General features: G+C 38.5%; 1 protein-coding gene across 1 annotated transcript; it reads right to left on the reverse strand.

Moving 5' to 3' along the window:
• Positions 1-1,274: 1,274 nt before the first annotated feature.
• On the reverse strand, positions 1,275-4,826 carry LOC122038533 (probable serine/threonine-protein kinase At1g01540). The gene is made up of 8 exons (XM_042598327.1): positions 3,919-4,826; positions 3,482-3,586; positions 3,252-3,374; positions 2,393-2,563; positions 2,185-2,314; positions 1,888-2,097; positions 1,678-1,802; positions 1,275-1,531 (listed from the first exon to the last, which is right to left on the reverse strand). Exons 1-7 carry the CDS (start codon positions 4,596-4,598, stop codon positions 1,704-1,706), a joined length of 1,518 nt encoding a protein of 505 aa, XP_042454261.1. The 5' UTR covers positions 4,599-4,826; the 3' UTR covers positions 1,275-1,531; positions 1,678-1,703.
• Positions 4,827-17,474: the final 12,648 nt, after the last annotated feature.

Genomic DNA, 17,474 nt, shown 5'->3' on the forward strand with positions numbered 1-17,474 from the left:
TGATTGGAACTTCTTCATTTTCTTCCGCTCATTACGAGGAACTCTGGTTGTTATCCGATCGGGCAGACGATCCGACGACATATAAAAAATAATAGCTCTTACGATGCTGGTTTCGTTTTTTCAATGTAACCTTAAATATGATGCATCATTCGATATTATTTGATGTATCACTATTGCTTTAATTTCAAAAGAAACCAAAACGGGGAAAGGGAAAGGGAAAAGTGGCCGTGGCTGCGACCCGTGATTGAGACTCATGGTCAAGACGTTTGATTAGCTGTGCGTGGTTTTTGGTGATTTTTTTCATCTTCGTGTGAGTAAAGATTTTATCTGTCGTCTGATTTCAAGTTGATTAAAAATTAGATAAAAAGTGATCCACTAAAGATAAATTACATCCTTTCCTTAGTCTAATTAATGAAGAAAATTATCTCTTCATTCATCAAAATTGTCTGGAGAGTGGAGAGGCTGCAGCAGCAACGCTGCAACCTCACGACGCTGCAGCGGCCGTGAATAGATCGCGAGTTCACAACGTACCTCAAGCTATTAATTATTTACAGCATCGCTGTCATAGTTGGTCAGTAGCTGTCAGGACCATTCATTCTCTCTCTCTCGTTTTACCCAGAGAATTTTTTTTTTCATGGATTCACATAAAAATCATAGCATCATTTTCCAATTACAAAACCAACGATTACCTGAAAGAAGACTGTTGTATCATGAATCCATCTACGAATTGATTTTTTTTGCCTAAATTTAACCCACTAAAAATTGGATAGATCCATGCATATATCTTTAATCCTTTGCATGGGTACGAAATCATGTTTATTTCCCATCCCTCTCCCACTCATTGCTCGTCGGATGTCCATTCGTTGCCCGTCCCACATTAGTTATTTTTATTTTTTATTTTTATTATAATAAATGTTTCTGTAGTAGATGCTTTCATTTATCCCAATGACTATTGTTCTCCTCGTTTTATTTTCCAACTGGCTCATCCGTTGGAAGAAGAAGACTTCAGGATTCAAAACCCTTTCACGTGCCTGCATGTGCCCAGAACCCAGAGTCCGGGTGGGTGGTTAAGCTATGAATACACACACCCCAACCCACTCGCTGAGCGCTGGCTATTAAATGAATTAACAACTGGATCGACTGGACCAAAGCGATACAGCTATTTGCTTATAGCTGTTGCTGCAGTCGATGGGATTCGCAAGTTGCAGTAAAACGCCGGTCAAGTAATTTTGATTAATATATGTTATATTTTAAAAGTTACCGAAACATATCACTATTTTAAACTATGGAATTATACAAACCTTGATACTGAATAAATATGGCCCAAGTCTACAATGTATTACGGACAATAAACAGGGGGGAACGCCGCAGCTCAAGCACATGCATGCAATGAGTACGTACAACGTAAGGCCCACACGAAGAAAAGGATCTACAAGCAAGTCGATTTACGGATTTGAATGATGTGTGATCACCTAGTTGTTGCGCTGAGCTGGGGCAACGGAAGAAGATGCTGCACTTTGAGACTGCTCACCTGCCGATTTAAAAGTTGAAGCAGAGTATGGTTATTGAACATGAAGTGTTGTTAAAGGTAATGAATGACCTCCAATGCACTCAATATGTGTCAGTCATGGAGATAAATCGATGTTAAGAAAAGAAATGGTAAGTGATCATGGCCACCTTGTTCTTGTCTAGTCAATTCATCGTCATCTGTATCTGTGGTCACGTTTGTGAAAGCTACCTTCTTCTCTGGCGTACCCCTTTGATGGTTGAGCAGCAGATGATTCCCCGCCCATCTTGCGTTCCTAGGATGATCATGGAAAGGGGTACCACATTAGCCTTTGAATGTTTCATGCATTTAACAATGAATTAGGATAGAATTTCTTATACCTCACGACCTAATAAGTCATCCATTTCGAGCATATGAATGACATGCCCCATTTTTGGCCGTTTATGTGAATCAGGGTCAATGCAACGGAGAGCGACTAGAAGAATCCTTTTGAGTGCTTTTGCAGATGGTTTCTCCGGCATCTTAGGATCCACCACTTGCTCCGATCTTCTTTCGCCGACCATGGTCTTCAACCAGTCAATCAAATTCACCTACGATGGACAATGTAACATGTATTTCAATTTCTCCATCAACAAACCAAACTTTGATTGAAAACTAGCATTCTGTGAAAAGGCAACCTCTCCGGGCGGTCTTGTATAATCAACAGGAGACCTTCCTGTTACAATTTCCATTATAAGGATCCCAAAGCTATAAATATCACTTCTCTCGTTCAGCATACCGGTACTAGCATATTCTGGAGCCACATAACTGAAACACAAAATTAGGATCGCAACAGACTTGCTTCTTTAAACAATAACCTTCAGTGAAGTGTAAGGTGAAACTCACCCAAAAGTCCCCATAACACGAGTCGTCACATAAGTCCTTTCCGAGCACAAGAGCTTTGCAAGCCCAAAATCTGAGACTTTGGCATTCCAATGTTGATCGAGTAGAATGTTGCTAGCTTTAATATCTCTGTGCACTACCTTTGGTTCAAGTCCCTCATGAAGATAGGCTAAGCTGTAAGGATTACAGTAGTTAGGATATATAGTAATGTTAACATCAAGTTAATAGAACTAAAATGCTGCATGATCAATGATGCCTAAAAAGATTTTATCACCAAAAGATTTTCTGGTTAAGGCTTAAGATTTTGTAACAACTCATTCCTTTCATTTTCTACTTTGCAAGGAATCTGACCTAAATGATGCAAGACCAACTGATTACACAGGATTGGAATTTACAAAAAAATAAAATAAAATACTGCCATAAGAAACTTCATAAGATTGCTAGTAAGAACTTGAAAATGTCAAATAAAACAAAATTTTGAAAATGTATGATTTCCACCACTGAATTGGTGCAGTTATTTCAAGTAGCCTTGGATTAGTGTCCAACTAATTTGATTTGGAGAAAATTTTTGAACTCCCCAGATGGTATTAGATCCTCTAGAATTCTTTAGAAATGCACAACTGAAAGAACTATTATCAGATATCGGTCAGCTTCCAAAATCGTGATTGACAATGTCATCATTGTGTGATTTTTATACTTGCGGAAATGATCTGACACTTGAACACTTCAAAAACAAATTTAGTAATGAAAATATGCTTCATGAAAGAAATCCCATTAATAAATGCATACGCCAACATGAAATGTTGCTGATAAAGCTCTTAGACAAGTTGAAAGGAGGGATACAATGCATTAAGAGGCATACCCTTTTGCAGTTCCAAGAATTATGTTCATCCTAATATCCCATGTCAGTGGACTCACTTCTCCAACATCTCCGTGAAGCCACTGCTCCAGATTGCCATTATCTACATATTCGTAGACTAGCATCCTAGCAAAATGTAAGCATGGGCATTCATCATGATAATTCTATCTTAAGCAAGTGAAGAACTGCAGGGGGGAAACACTTAGAATTGAAGGAACAAACAAAGTGGATACCTATATGCGCCCTCAACACAGTATCCAAGCAATCTAACAAGATTCTTGTGGCGAACACGCCCAATCACTTCCACCTCCACTTTGAATTCCTTCTCTGCTTGGCCCCTGATAAAATTGAAAGGGAAGGATAAGTTTAGGGTAAAATGACAAGCCTTTTGCTCCACTGACTACCAACCGATATCATCTCATGGAACGAATTAGAGCTTTTACAATTAAACTACTTTTTCAGAAGGAGAAACAATTTCTACGGAAGAATAACCAGAAAATTCTACTGAATAGATCAGTATCCAGCAGAGATGATAAGCATCTAAATGGCATGCAAGATCAGGAGGGCAATATACTACGCATGCATGCGAGTAGAACAAGGGCCGAAATCTGAAAATTAAGGTGAAGTCAAAGAGAAAATGATGGATCCTATTTGAGAATCAAGCATTAACCTATTATTGAGCAAATTCTTGATGGCGACGGTGGTGTTATCGGCGAGCACCCCGCGGTACACGATGCCGTAGCCTCCTTCCCCGATTACGTTGTCTGGGGCCAACCCATCTGTAGCCTCCTCCAACTCCCGCAGCGTATACCAGTGCCCCCACCCCAGATGCGATACCTCCGGCGGCCCCCCTCCTCCTCCTCCTCCTCCCGTGGAGGAAGGGGTGCCGGTGGTCTCTCCGCTGGCCGTCCCCGTGGTGGATGCGGACGGTGGACCTGCCGGAGGCCTCGGTTGGTGACGGTTGTTGTTGTTGCTTTCCTGATGACGTTGATCAGCAAGCACGACAGGGTAGTTAGGCTTGCCGACGTCGATCCGGACATCGGAAGCGGCCGGTTGGTTGTAGTGGTGGATCTCGGCGACGTCCTTGGAGAGGGTAGGGGCTGGATCCTGGAGGTGCTGCTTGAGGGGTTTCTGCGGCTTCTTACTTGGGGGAGAGGAGGTAGAGATGGTAGGGGAGCGACGGCGGCGGCGGCGGCGGCAGCATGAGGTGAGACAAAGGGAGAAAAAGAAGAGGACAAGGACGATGGCGGCGCCGACGCAGATGCCGATGACCACCCACAGCCTGAGCCCGAAGACGGCTGTCTTCCTCGAGAGCTCGTTGTTGAGAAATCCGCCGCTCCAAAACGCCATCTTCGCCCTCGTCTCTCTTTCAACCTTCTCCTCCCTCCAAGAACACGCCTAATCTCTATGTCACTGAGAAAGGATCAAGCAACGATCGAAGAAGAAGAGCAGCGATTGTGATCTGAGAACAAATTGGAACAGAACGCAGGACCGAGAGATAGAGAGAGAGAGAGAGAGAGAGAGAAGGGAAGGGATTTGATTAGTTTAATGGCGGCTGCTAGTCGTTAGTGCGTATATTAAAGGGTAATGGTTATTAGTGCGATGACAAAGAGATCGCTTGCCCCGCGCGCACTTTTCTGGATTCTGTTTCACTGCGGGTGCAGGCGCAGCGGACGAGATGTGATCGCAAAGAGAAACGAGTTCTACGGCGATTTGGACGGCTTCTTTGCGTCCGACAACTTCGCCGGCGACCAATTCACATTGTCGCCGACAACTTCGCCGGCTAATTGGAGAGTAAGGATATAGCGGACAATGGAATCTATAAATAATGAATATTGATATTAAATAAATATAGATATTAATATTGATATTAATAAATAATGAGGACTAATTCGTATTAATACGGGTGCCCTAATTAAACTTTAATGGAAATCATATTTATTTATTTAATTATTTATTTTTAATCGGTCAGCAGTGAGCTGTTCCAGTGTAGAACGTTAAACATGGGATCTAGCTGTGAAAGAGCTTGCGAATATTAAGATAGCCGTTTATGATAATATATTAATATATTGGTGATTTTTTCAAATTCTTTATGACCGTTTTTTAAAAAATTTCTTATGCACAGAAGGATCGCATTTTGGATCTTGGAGATTTTTAACTCCATTTCCTTATTTTTGAAGGTAAACTTGAAATGATCTTGGAGATCTATAATTTCCATTTAACTCCATTTCCTTATTTTTGAAGCTAAAGTTGTAGATTTATTTTAATTTAGTTAGATGACAACTATTCACCGCACTAGCTGTGTTCTAAAAGGTACAGTCTAGGACCGCCTAGCAAGGCAGCCGCTCACCGCCCCGTCTTCGCCAAGGCGATATCAGTAGACATCACTGCATTAGGCAGCTAAGCGCCACTTAAGTGGGGGTGTCGGATTATTTTATAAAAAAATCTACCGAATCGTTTGATCGATCAATTAAACATATGAATTTCACGAGAAACAGAAGCTTTCCGAATTAATTAGCCAATTGATTAAAAGTGTTCAATTGATTCGGATGAGTTTTTTTCATGAGAATAGAAGTTTGCTGAATTGATTGGCCGATCGATTGAACATCTCCAATCGATTGTCGAATCGATTTACATAAATTTCACGAGAAACTGAAGAAATTGATTGGCCAATAGATTGAACATTGTGAATCAATTGATGAGTTCCTATCAATCGATTGTGGCAATAAAATAGGTTTATATTTCGATTTTTGAACCATTTTAAACTTTAAATTTTAGGTTTTCGTTTACCTCGCAGCAGTCACCTTTTCCTCTAACCGTCCCTTCCTCTTCAGGTAGTCATCCCTTCTTCCTCTTTTTTTCTCTCCTTGTTCTTCATCGAAGAGCAGCATCTTTACTGTGACAAACAGAATTCTACCAGATCAACCCGTTGATTGATTCGGTAGAATTCTATTTATCAGAAAAATCCTACTTGTGATAGGATTTTACCAAAAAAAATTCTATTTAGAGCCGCCTAGGTGCCCATGCGCTAAGTGGCAGGTAGCCCACTGATGGGCCTGATATCTCCTCATATCAGGCCTAACAACAGAAAAAAAAAAGAGAGAGAGAGAGAGATTTAAGTTTTTCAAAACCTCTGGTCCACCACTAAGAATACCAAAAATAACAATGGAAAATATATTTGGACTTCTTGCAATTTTATAAATCCACAGGACATGAAATGGCTGCAATCTGAGATCTCTAGGTAGATTAGTGAGTTTTGATCAAAACCCACTGATGGGTTTAGAAAGCTCTGATTGCACCTATTTTAGTTCCTGTGGATTTTTTATGTTGCAAAGAGTTCAAATATGCTATCTATTATTTATTTTAACTTCTAAAAGATGTTAAAATATAATAAAAAAGAATCAGTAAAACAATCCTCATACGTTGGACCTGATATGAATCATATCAGGCTCACACATGAGGATTTTTACCAATTCATCATTATTACAAGTTACACCTCCGTAGAAACTGAAATAAATAATGGATCGGTCTCTGTTGATTTATGGGGTTGCAAAGAATTCAAAAATATCATCTATTGATTATTTCGACGTCTCCAAATGTATTATAATGTTATCAAAAAATCAACTAAACTCTTAATGTTGTAGGCCTGATATGATTTATATATCAGGCTTATGTTATGCATGCACACATAGAAAAAAAAGAGAGGAAAGAGAAGAAAAGAGAAGAGAGGAAAAATTAGATTGGTTGCATGCATAGGAAAAAGTAAATAGAAGAGAGAGTGAGAAACGACAGTAAAAAGAAAAAAGTCAAACTTGTCAAAAAGATAAAATATGAAATACACTTAAAAATGTGAGTTATTTGGTAAATACCAAAGTAATGTATGTCTTTTGATAAATTTATATCTCTACATGCGTCCTTTGATAAATTATTGAAAAAAAAATTCTATCTAGGGCCGCCTAGGTCCCCATGCGCTAAGTGGCAGGTAACCACCCGTCTATCGCTTAGCAATTTTTTTACACTGTGCATTAGATATAAACGAATACTAATGTTGGAAGAAGGATGCTTTTAATAATTAAAAGAGTATTCATTTTTTTAGAAAATACTTTATTAATATTATTTTCTATAAATATTCTTATTTGTGATAGCAAAGTAGTTGCTGTAAGCGATCGGTGGCTAGTTAGAAGGGGGGTTGGATAACTAGGTCACCTCCAACTTCTTTTCTTCTCTACAAAAGTTAGTTACGCAAGCGGAATACGAAAACTAAAGCAATGAAAATAAACAAGTAAGAGAAAACGCTAACAAGCTCGATGTAACATGGTTCGGAGATTGCTTGCTCCTACTCCACGGCGTGTCCTTGAGGTGGACGAGCCCTTGATCCTTCGGTGGATCAATCCCCGGCAATCTCCGGCTAGAGCTTTCTCCTTCTCGGTGGAGCAAACCTCTCACAAAGGATCTCTTCCTCTTTACAATGATGAACTTAGGTTTAGGAGGAAGAGAGTAGGCTTGGAAGCTTTAGGCAATGATAAGGAGTTATTCAACAAGCATGAGTAACCTCCTTCAAGCCCCAAAGCTTCCCTTAAATAAGAGAAGAGAGTTGATCATCATATCAACTCATCTCGGCACCAGTCGACTGGCAAAACCATCAGTCAACTGGTGCTAGCGTTGGAGGTAGCCAACGGCTACTTTGCAGCACCAACGGTCTGCCAACGGTCATTTACCAATCGACTGTATATTTTATCAGTCAACTAGTCGCTGCCGAATGAGCGAACAGAATGCTTTTGTTCGCTGTCAGTCGACTGGTGCAGCCGATTGCTAAAACATGCAGTCGACTGGTGCAGTCGACTGCTAAAAGTTGTAATCGACTGGACTGCACCTTGTTACACACTCACACTCTTCCTCTTCGGAGTCACCCTTGAAGTCATCTTCCTCGGCCTTCATCCCTCAGATGCACCCGAGCCTGCGGCTACTCTCCGTGTCATCCTTCACGTTGCCTTGAAGTCTACTTCCCTCGGCTCCACTCCGTTGCTCCTCGTCCGGCGATCCCTCGGATGTCTTCCACACCATCCTTCACCGACTCAAGGATCCGAGCCCTAAGATGAGCTTCCCAAGCTTAACAGAACTAAGCTCCTCATGTGTGTTTCACCAAGTCCTGCAAGACTCAAACACGCATATCAAACACATATGAAAGTTTAACTTAAACTCTTTGATACACATATCAAAACAATGATCGTACCAATCAAACCTAGGTTGATTGCATCAATAAACTCCCCCTTTTTGATGTGTGGCAATATGTTTAAGTTAGGTATTAACAACAACATGAAAATTAAAAGCAATATGTAAACATGAAGTATAATTCCCAAGCTCCCCCTTAACATATGTTCTTCAACCTTAATTTTCAAATTTTGCACACAATTAGGTTTCTAACGTAAACCTTCACATTTCTCCCCCTTTGACACCATCAAAAATTGTACCAAACATGTACACATACTATGCTATCAATGTGGACTTAAAAATACCCAAAACCAGCTCTTGAAGGTGCTGGAAAACAGCTACCAGTTGACTGCGACAGATAGCAGTCGACTGGCACAGACCAACCCGAATTTCAACATTTTACAGCCAACTTCAGAAATGCATAGAAAATTCTAGAAAATTCAAAAAATCATGAAATTTTGAACACATATTTCTTATAATGTTCTTTAATAAAGAAAAATATGTTTCCATGAAAATTCATCATATTTTTGAAGTTTTAATAAAAACTCAAACACCTTGAAAAATACTCAAGTTTGTATCAACTTAAACCCTAGTTTTGAATTCATATGTTTCAAAATAACTATCCACTGTAAATAAAACATAGAATTGTTTTCAAAATATTTGAAATGTCCAACTATGATCTATGGGCAAGATGTTCATTAATTAAACATTTGCTTTCCCCATAATTGGCCTATGATCACTAAAAATTGATACATCACATAACTCATCAAAATGCCATAAGCATAAGTGAATTATTAGTATCACCCAATTATCTCACATTTATGGTTGGAAAATCATACAAGTCATTGTGAGATAAGGTATAATGGTAACCTCTACTTAGCCCCCCTTGATCATGACTTTCTATCAAGGCTAAGTGTTCCTCCTTAAGGTTTCAAGTCAACCATCTTTCAAATATTTGAATAATTATTTCTTATGGTTGACTTGACCTAAAATCCTCTAACCCTTGAGGATTGATTTTAGCACCCAATAGAAATTCTTTCTAATTGGGTTAACCAAATATTCCTTGGGGATCCATTTTCTATCATAGTCTTGGTTTTTGATTGCCCCCTAGCAAGTAGACAATGGTAGGTCTTTTCATTGTTGGGTTCATTGTATCCTAACCCATTTTTCTTAAAACTTGCCCTTTGGCTCCCAATGATTATGTTTAGGGTTTTAGAGCCAATTTCAAATTTTCTAAGGACATTGGTAAGGTATTCTACCTTTTCCCTTAATTTCCTATTTTCTTCTTCTAAACATAAATCATTTGAAGAATTAGAACAATCATGCATATTGTTGTCCTTAAAGCACATGGATTCTAATCTTTATTCAAGCATGCAAATATCATTTTTCAAGGATTTATTTTTCCTTTTAGCTTTAAACAAATCATCATTTGTATTTGAAATAATTTTGATTAAAATATGGGGAGGAAGATTATGTACCTCACTTACCGAGAAGTCCGAATCCGAAGTTTGACCTCCCCCTTCACTTGAGCTCCCCTCTTCATCTTCACTTGAGCTCTTTTCCTCTTCATTTTCGGATGAGGTGGAGGCTATATCATCAATTCCCATTAGTGCAAAATTGACTACATGGTGCTCTTCTTCCTCCGATGATGATGAAGGATCATCCCACGTTGCTTTTAGGTTTTGAGCCTTCTTCCCCTTTTCTTTTGTCTTCTTCTCCTCCCTCTTCTTCCCTTCCTTCCTCTTCAAGAGAGGACAATCATCTCTTATGTGTCATTCTCATTGGCAATTGTAGCAAATGACCCTCCTTGTTCTACTTTTGCTTCTTGAGCTTTTCCTTGCATGGGTTTTGTTAGATGAAAACTTTTTAAATGCCCTTCTCATTTTCCTTACCATATACGCCTCTTGATCGCTATCCATTGAAGCGCTTGATTCTTCGGAATCGGAAGATAATGGAGATGGAGCTTTCTTCTTCTTCCCCTTTCCCTTGTTTGCCATAAGGGCTACTCCTCTTGATCTATGAGCTTCTCCATCTAACCCTTCCACTCTTGTTTCATGAAGCTCCATTATTGAGAAGAGTTCATCTAGAGAGAATTTCTCTAGGTCCTTTGATATGTAGTATGAATCTACAATGGAGTTCCAAGTTTTGGTTCTTGGGAAAGCATTTAGGGCTTTCATCATCATGTCTCGATTTGAAAGTGTCTCACCTACACTTGTTAGCCCATTAATAATTTCCTTAATTCTAGAATGTAAAATTGATACCTTTTCTCCTTTCTCAAGCTTGATATTGTTGAGTTGAGTTCGAAGGAGGTCTCTTCTTGCCAATTTCGCTTCCGATGTCCCTTCATGAAGCTCCACTAGCTTTTCCCATAACTCCTTGGCGCTTGAGTAGGTTCCAACCCTTGTTATTTCTTGTTGGGGAAGAACATTGTGTAGATGATGTATGGCCTTAGAATTCGCTAAATGTTCTTCCTTTTGTTTCTTGCTCCACCTTGTTTTCTCAAGTATCTTATTGTCTTGATCCCTAGGCACTTTAAAACCATTTTCCATGATTAGTATTATGTCAAAATCGGTTTCGAAAAATACCTCCATTCTCTTCTTCCACCAAGAGAAGTCCCCTTTGAATTTGGGTGGATAAATGCTTGAGCCGACCATTTTGATGAAGTGCTCTTCTCGGTGATTAGTCTGTTGAAGGGTGTCCTTGCTCTGATACCACTTGTAAGCGATCGGTGGTCAGCTAGAAGGGGGGTTGGATAGCTAGGTCACCCCCAACTTCTTTTCTTTTCTACAAAAGTTAGTTACGCAAGTGGAATATGAAAACTAAAGCAATGAAAATAAACAAGTAAGAGCAAACGCTAACAAGCTCGATGTAACGTGGTTTGGAGATTGCTTGCTCCTACTCCACGGCGTGTCCTTGAGGTGGACGAGCCCTTGATCCTTCGGTGGATCAATCCTCGGCAATCTCCGGCTAGAGTTTTCTCCTTCTCGGTGGAGCAAACCTCTCACAAAGGATCTCTTCCTCTTTACAATGATGAACTTAGGTTTAGGAGGAAGAGAGTAGGCTTGGAAGCTTTGGGCAATGACAAAGAGTTATTCAACAAGCATGAGTAACCTCCTTCAAGCCCCAAACCTTCCCTTAAATAAGAGGAAATAGTTGATCATCATATCAACTCATCTCGGCAGCAGTCGACTGGCAAAACCATCAGTCGACTGGTGCTAGCATTGGAGATAGCCAACGACTACTTTGCAGTACCAACGGTCTGCCAACGGTCATTTACCAGTCGACTGCATGTTTTATCAGTCGACTAGTCGCTGCCGAATGAGCGAACAGAATGCTTCTGTTCGCTGCCAGTCGACTGCGCAGTCGATTGGTGTAGTCGACTGCTAAAAGTTGCAACCGATTGGACTGCACCATGTTACACACTCACACTCTTCCTCTCCGGAGTCACCCTTGAAGTCCTCTTCCTCGGCCTTCGTCCCTCAGATGCACCCGAGCCCGCGGTTCCTCTCCGTACCATCCTTCACGTTGCCTTGAAGTCCACTTCCCTCGGCTCCACTCCGTTACTTCTCGTCCGGTGGTCCCTCGGATGTCTTCCACACCATCCTTCACCGACTCAAGGATCCGAGCCCTAGGATGAGCTTCCCAAGCTTAACAGCACTAAGCTCCTCATATGTGTTTCACCAAGTCCTACAAGACTCAAACACATATGAAAGCCTAACTTAAACTCTTTGACACACACATCAAAACAATGATCGTACCGATCAAACCTAGGTCGATTGCATCAACAGTTGCTATAATATTTGGTTGATGGATTTAGAAATTAAGGAATGAAATGATAGGAAAAGATAGTGTTTGGATTGTGGGTTTGAAAATGATAATTTAGGAATGGTTTCTAAATTTATGTGCATCAGTCAAATACATATAACTAGGTGGGTTTCATTCTCATTCTCATTCCCATTCACATTCCATCTTCCTATCAAATCCATACTCATAATCATTCTCATCATTTAACCAAACGCCACCTTAACAATTACATCACAACTATTAAGAAATGTTAAAATAAATAATTTTCTTTTTAGTTTAACTTGATAAGATATAATATTTTTATATTAATTCTTTTTACTAACTTAGTTAATATTATTTAAATTTAATCAATATTATTTATAAAAGGCTAAAATTATTAAAAAAATTATTTTAGTAAATATTATTTAGTGGAGGCTACAGGAACATTTAATAGATGTTATATGATGGCTATTTAATGGCTGCTATTTAGTTCACAGTCAAATAATTATTTATTAATTACTATAACATTAGAGTCCCGGGGCAGAATGTCATCTTCTAATAATAAATCAAGGATTTATAATTTGAGATTTCACTGTAAAATATTAGCTCTGAAGATGGGTCTTTGATAGAAAATTTCTGGAGAATCAGATGATGTTATTCAACATGATTAATTTTTTTTTATCATAATATTATAATAATTATTTAATGTTGAACTAACTAATATCGAAATCATAACAATAGAATAAAGGTATTTTTGATATAATAAATATGTGGACTAATATTTTAACTTTTTAAAAGTAAGAATATCTTTTAACAATTCCAAGGGCATCCGCAGTTGTGAAAATTCTTCATGAGTTCTTTTACTACCATATTCATATTGCATCAAAAGTAAAAAATTTTACATACCTCTCCAGTATTAAAGAAATCACTCAATAACTCGTTCGTGTCTCATAATTTTCATTATATATTTCTTACCTTTCCTTACTATTTTACCTTATATATAATTAATTTTTTATAAAATTTAAATTCACAAATTTTATAAAATTTTTATAATATTCTCTCCTTCATATTTCTCATCTTTTTTATTTTTAATATTTTTATTTCTTTATAAAAAATAAAAAATATTTAATAAACAAAATTAATAAAACAAAATTACGAAGACACTTCCTCGAAATCAACGAAGGAGCTCTCTCCAACTATGGGAGAGAGCTCCTTCGTAGCATCCACGTCACAGTGCAAGTGTTGATGCTCTAATAATTAAGAATAACTTTTAATTTTATCTTTTTTTATTATTATATATTTTTAGAATGGTAAAAAATTAGTCTAAAATTTTCTTTGTTTACTTGGGAGGAAACTATTATTAAGATGATGATTATTTGATGCATTATGGTGGAAGACCATAATAATTTATTGTTATTAAAGGATAAGTGTGTATTATTAGTATGATAAATATTTTGGACTTAATAGATAACACTATTTTAAATATATATAAAAAAAATATCATAATCTTTTATTTTTATTTAATGTGCTATATTGTTTATTAAAAATTAAAGTCTATGATATTTCTGTTAAAAAATAATATTGTGAAGAATTACAATTTGAGTAAAGTACTCCTGATCTTCATTAGTTGAAGATGGTTGCAAGTGAAGGCTTGAAGCTGATGTTGAGTAAGAGAATCATAATCGAATAACACCTCAATTTTGTTGAGAAACCTTCTTTTAAATAACTTTGAGTCCAGTTGTTTCTATAGCTTTTTTACCGCCATCAATCGATTGATATTAACCATCGATTGATTGTTGACCATTGACTAACTCCAAATTGTCGGCTAAGATCATCTTGAAATTTGAATATCAATCTGTGTTTGTCATCACCAATCGATTGTTAATGCCCAACCAAATTGGTCAATCGATTGATAATGCCTAGTCTAATTGGCCAATCGATTTGGGAAGCTTCTACTTGCTTGACCTTGTCTACCAATCGATTGCTTCCTTTAGCAATTGATTGATAATTGATAGTCGAACTACCCAGTTTATTTAGAGGCATTTTGCTCACTCCAAATTGTTTAGCAATAGATTGATACAGTCACAGTAATCGATTGTTAACAGAACTATGCAAACCCTGAATTTGGGGTTTAGCCCATCAAGCGATTGAAGAGAATAATCAATCAATTGATGTGACAAAACCTTAATTTAGGGTTTAGAGTTTAGGATTTTGATTCAGCAATCGATTGCTCTATCTTGGTAATACATTGTTGAACCCTAAATTAGGGTATTCACTCCCAAACTCCTCGAGTACAAAACCCCTCCAAATTTATAATGTATCAATCGATTGTTAAATGCTACCAATTGAACGATACACTGATTTCAATCATTCTATTGACCGAAGTTCACTTAAACTTGTCTACCCTCGTTTCTCAAGTACCTCATGTCAAATAAATCTCTTGTTCTTTAAACTTTTGTATATAGAGTTTCCTCATCTCTGGGTCTTCATCTACCCTTACATCCGACCTCATGATCTGCTCGAATTTTCTCCTTTCGTCAAAAATCTAGCCCTCGACCTTCTTAAAATTTCCTTGTCTTGCATTTGGTCTTTAACCTACACATACTTCTTCTCGCTAAGAATCTGATACTCGGCCTTCTTAGACTTTCCTTACCTTGCATCTTATCACTAAACATGCAAGGACTTTTCATGCGCACTCATCACACAAGTGAGAACCAACTTGCTTACTTAAACTTAAATAATTGTCAAACATTAAAACTTCGCATCTAGAGCATGATTGCACTAACAGTTTATATGTTATAACTCTAAAATTTTACACCTAAACCATGTGGCCCTTGTCAAGATATTGCCCCTCTCCAATATCACCTCTTAGATCTCCATGAAAACAATAGTGATACATCGAAACAAAAACATATGAATCAAACGTAATGACAAGTGAGGGTTAACGTAAATCCAATGCAAGAGTCATTGTTCTTTACTTGTCGCTAGATGAATTCTTGTAAGTGCAGCAAATGTAGGGATCAAACAACAAACGGAGTTCCTTGTCTCAATGGGGAAGAGAAGAGAGGAAGGAGAAGCTTAATGATTTCAGCAAGATGTCAGATGCCCAAATTGAAATTAACCTTCTCCTTTTATACCCAAGGTTCATCCTACAGGGACCATTCTCTTAAAGAGCCCATAACCCATCAACAACCTATTAATGTTAACGATGTTAGGACATGTAGAGAATTAGAGGTGGGGAGTAGCTTTGTTCACTTCTTTGAACTTGATTTGTAGTGGAAAACTTGAATCAATTTTAATATCTTCATTTTACTTGGTATCTACCTCCTTGAGATGATTAATCCAAAGATCCACTCTTCACTCTCACAGATGTACTATGAAAAACTCCTTCCCAGAGGTGAAAAACATCGTACAAGCTCAAACACGAGAATATAACAAGAAAATAAGAACTCAAATACCAAATATAATCAAGAATGACTTTTAGGGTTTACAATGAGGAACCTTCTGTTGTTTGCTCTTTCTTGCTTTAGACTATCTCTTGGTAATGGAAAATACAGCATCACATCTTCTCCAAACACCCAATAACTAGCTGAACCAAGTCTCTATTCAAATCTTTGTGAAAACTCCTTTTCTAGGGATACTTCAACACCTCCTAATAGATTAGGCTTGTCCCTAATCGATTGTCACATTTCTTGCTTTAAATTGTCTCTTGGTGATGGAAAATGCAGCATTACTGCTTCTCCAAACACACAAGAACTAGCTGAACCAAGTCTCTATTCAAATCTTTGTGAACACTCCTTTGCTAGGGATTCTTCGATGCCTCCTAATAGATTATGCTTGTCCTTAATCGATTGTCATGTTAGCTTAACCATACAAAAACTACAGAATGGCTCTTTTGCCTGACTAATTAATTGGTGAGTGATACCAATCGATTCGACAGTTTGTTATCAATTACCTAATTGATTCAGAAGTTTTCTGTTCTCACAAGAATCTCTTCAATCAATTTCCCAATTGATTCCAGCACCTATTATGCCCTCGCAAACAGGCTTCAATCGATTACCCTAATCGATGGTGAAGCCTGAATTGATTCCCCTAATCGATTCCAAGTCCTACTATTCTCACACAAAAATACACTAAATCGATTACCCTATTCGATTAACATATAGCCTAATCGATTAGTCAATCGATTCAAAATTTCACTGTGCTTGGCGAAAACCTCCCAATCGATCAGCCTAATCGATTGGCCTTGGACTAATCGATTGAGCTAATTAATTACTCAACCCTAAACTTTGAACTTGAGTTTAGAGTTTCTTTGCCCGACCCTAAAGTCATCCATGACTCGTAGGAACTTCCATTGTCTAGCATCTGACCACCCTTGACCTTCCAAAGCTTCTTCACTATGTGAGATCTCGGAAAATTTAAATAAATAGGGTTATTTCAAAAATAGCCTTATAGATTTTTTTCAGAATTTTTAGAAATTTTCTGAGAATTTTTTGAAGCTCGTACGGAGGGTTTTGAGAGGATCGATCGGTGGGTTCAGATAAAGCGTATTTGGGATACCCGTTTAAGGGAGGAAATGTTTTTATTATATAAATTCCTTTTCTTTTTATTTCCTCCCCAAAAACGCCGATCCCAAACTCCTTCCCCGATCTCCCCTCTGCTCGAAGCCGACTCCTCCTTCCCCGATCTCCCCTCTGCTCGAAGCCGACTCCTCCTTCCCCGATCCCCTCTGCTCACGCTACCTCTCGCTCGCGGACGAATCGGCGCCGACAGGAACGGAGCTTCAACCTCCGGCAATCTTCCTCTACCGGCATCGACGCCTAGTAAGCCCAGATCCAACCTAGGCCCTTCTCCTTCTAGCTCTGATCTCTTCTCCTCGCCACTGGTTCTCTCACGGGGACGAGCCGACGCTATTGAATCGAGCCAGATCCACTCAATCGCCGGTGTGGAGGAGGCAATTAGGGTTCCGGTGGTAAGTAACTGAACCTTCTTCTTCTATTCCTCCAACTCATGCCCTAGCACAGTCGCCCATTTCTTTCTTTCCCTTTGATGCCGATCCTTCTCTGTTCTTGAGTCTCATGTTCTTTGCGGTTGGATTAGGTTACGGATTTGGAGACGTTGGGGATCAGTGAGGTAAGATTTAGTTGTTAGATAAGCTGTTGTTTGATTCTTGGATTTCAATATTGATCTGATCAATGAATTCCTGCTTGATTCCTGTTATAACTGTTGTAA

The sequence above is a fragment of the Zingiber officinale genome, chromosome 1A (assembly GCF_018446385.1).
Source record: "Zingiber officinale cultivar Zhangliang chromosome 1A, Zo_v1.1, whole genome shotgun sequence".
Classification (NCBI taxonomy): Eukaryota; Viridiplantae; Streptophyta; class Magnoliopsida; order Zingiberales; family Zingiberaceae; genus Zingiber; species Zingiber officinale.

Bases quoted from the DNA above. Each gene is read 5' to 3' on its own strand.
- LOC122038533 (XM_042598327.1), bottom strand. From the start codon at position 4,598: ATGGCGTTTTGGAGCGGCGGATTTCTCAACAACGAGCTCTCGAGGAAG. The intron at 3,587-3,918 runs GTTAATGCTTGA...CAATTTTATCAG, and splicing joins AAGAATTTGCTCAATAATAG to GGGCCAAGCAGAGAAGGAAT. The intron at 2,098-2,184 runs GTTGCCTTTTCA...TGTCCATCGTAG, and splicing joins ATACAAGACCGCCCGGAGAG to GTGAATTTGATTGACTGGTT.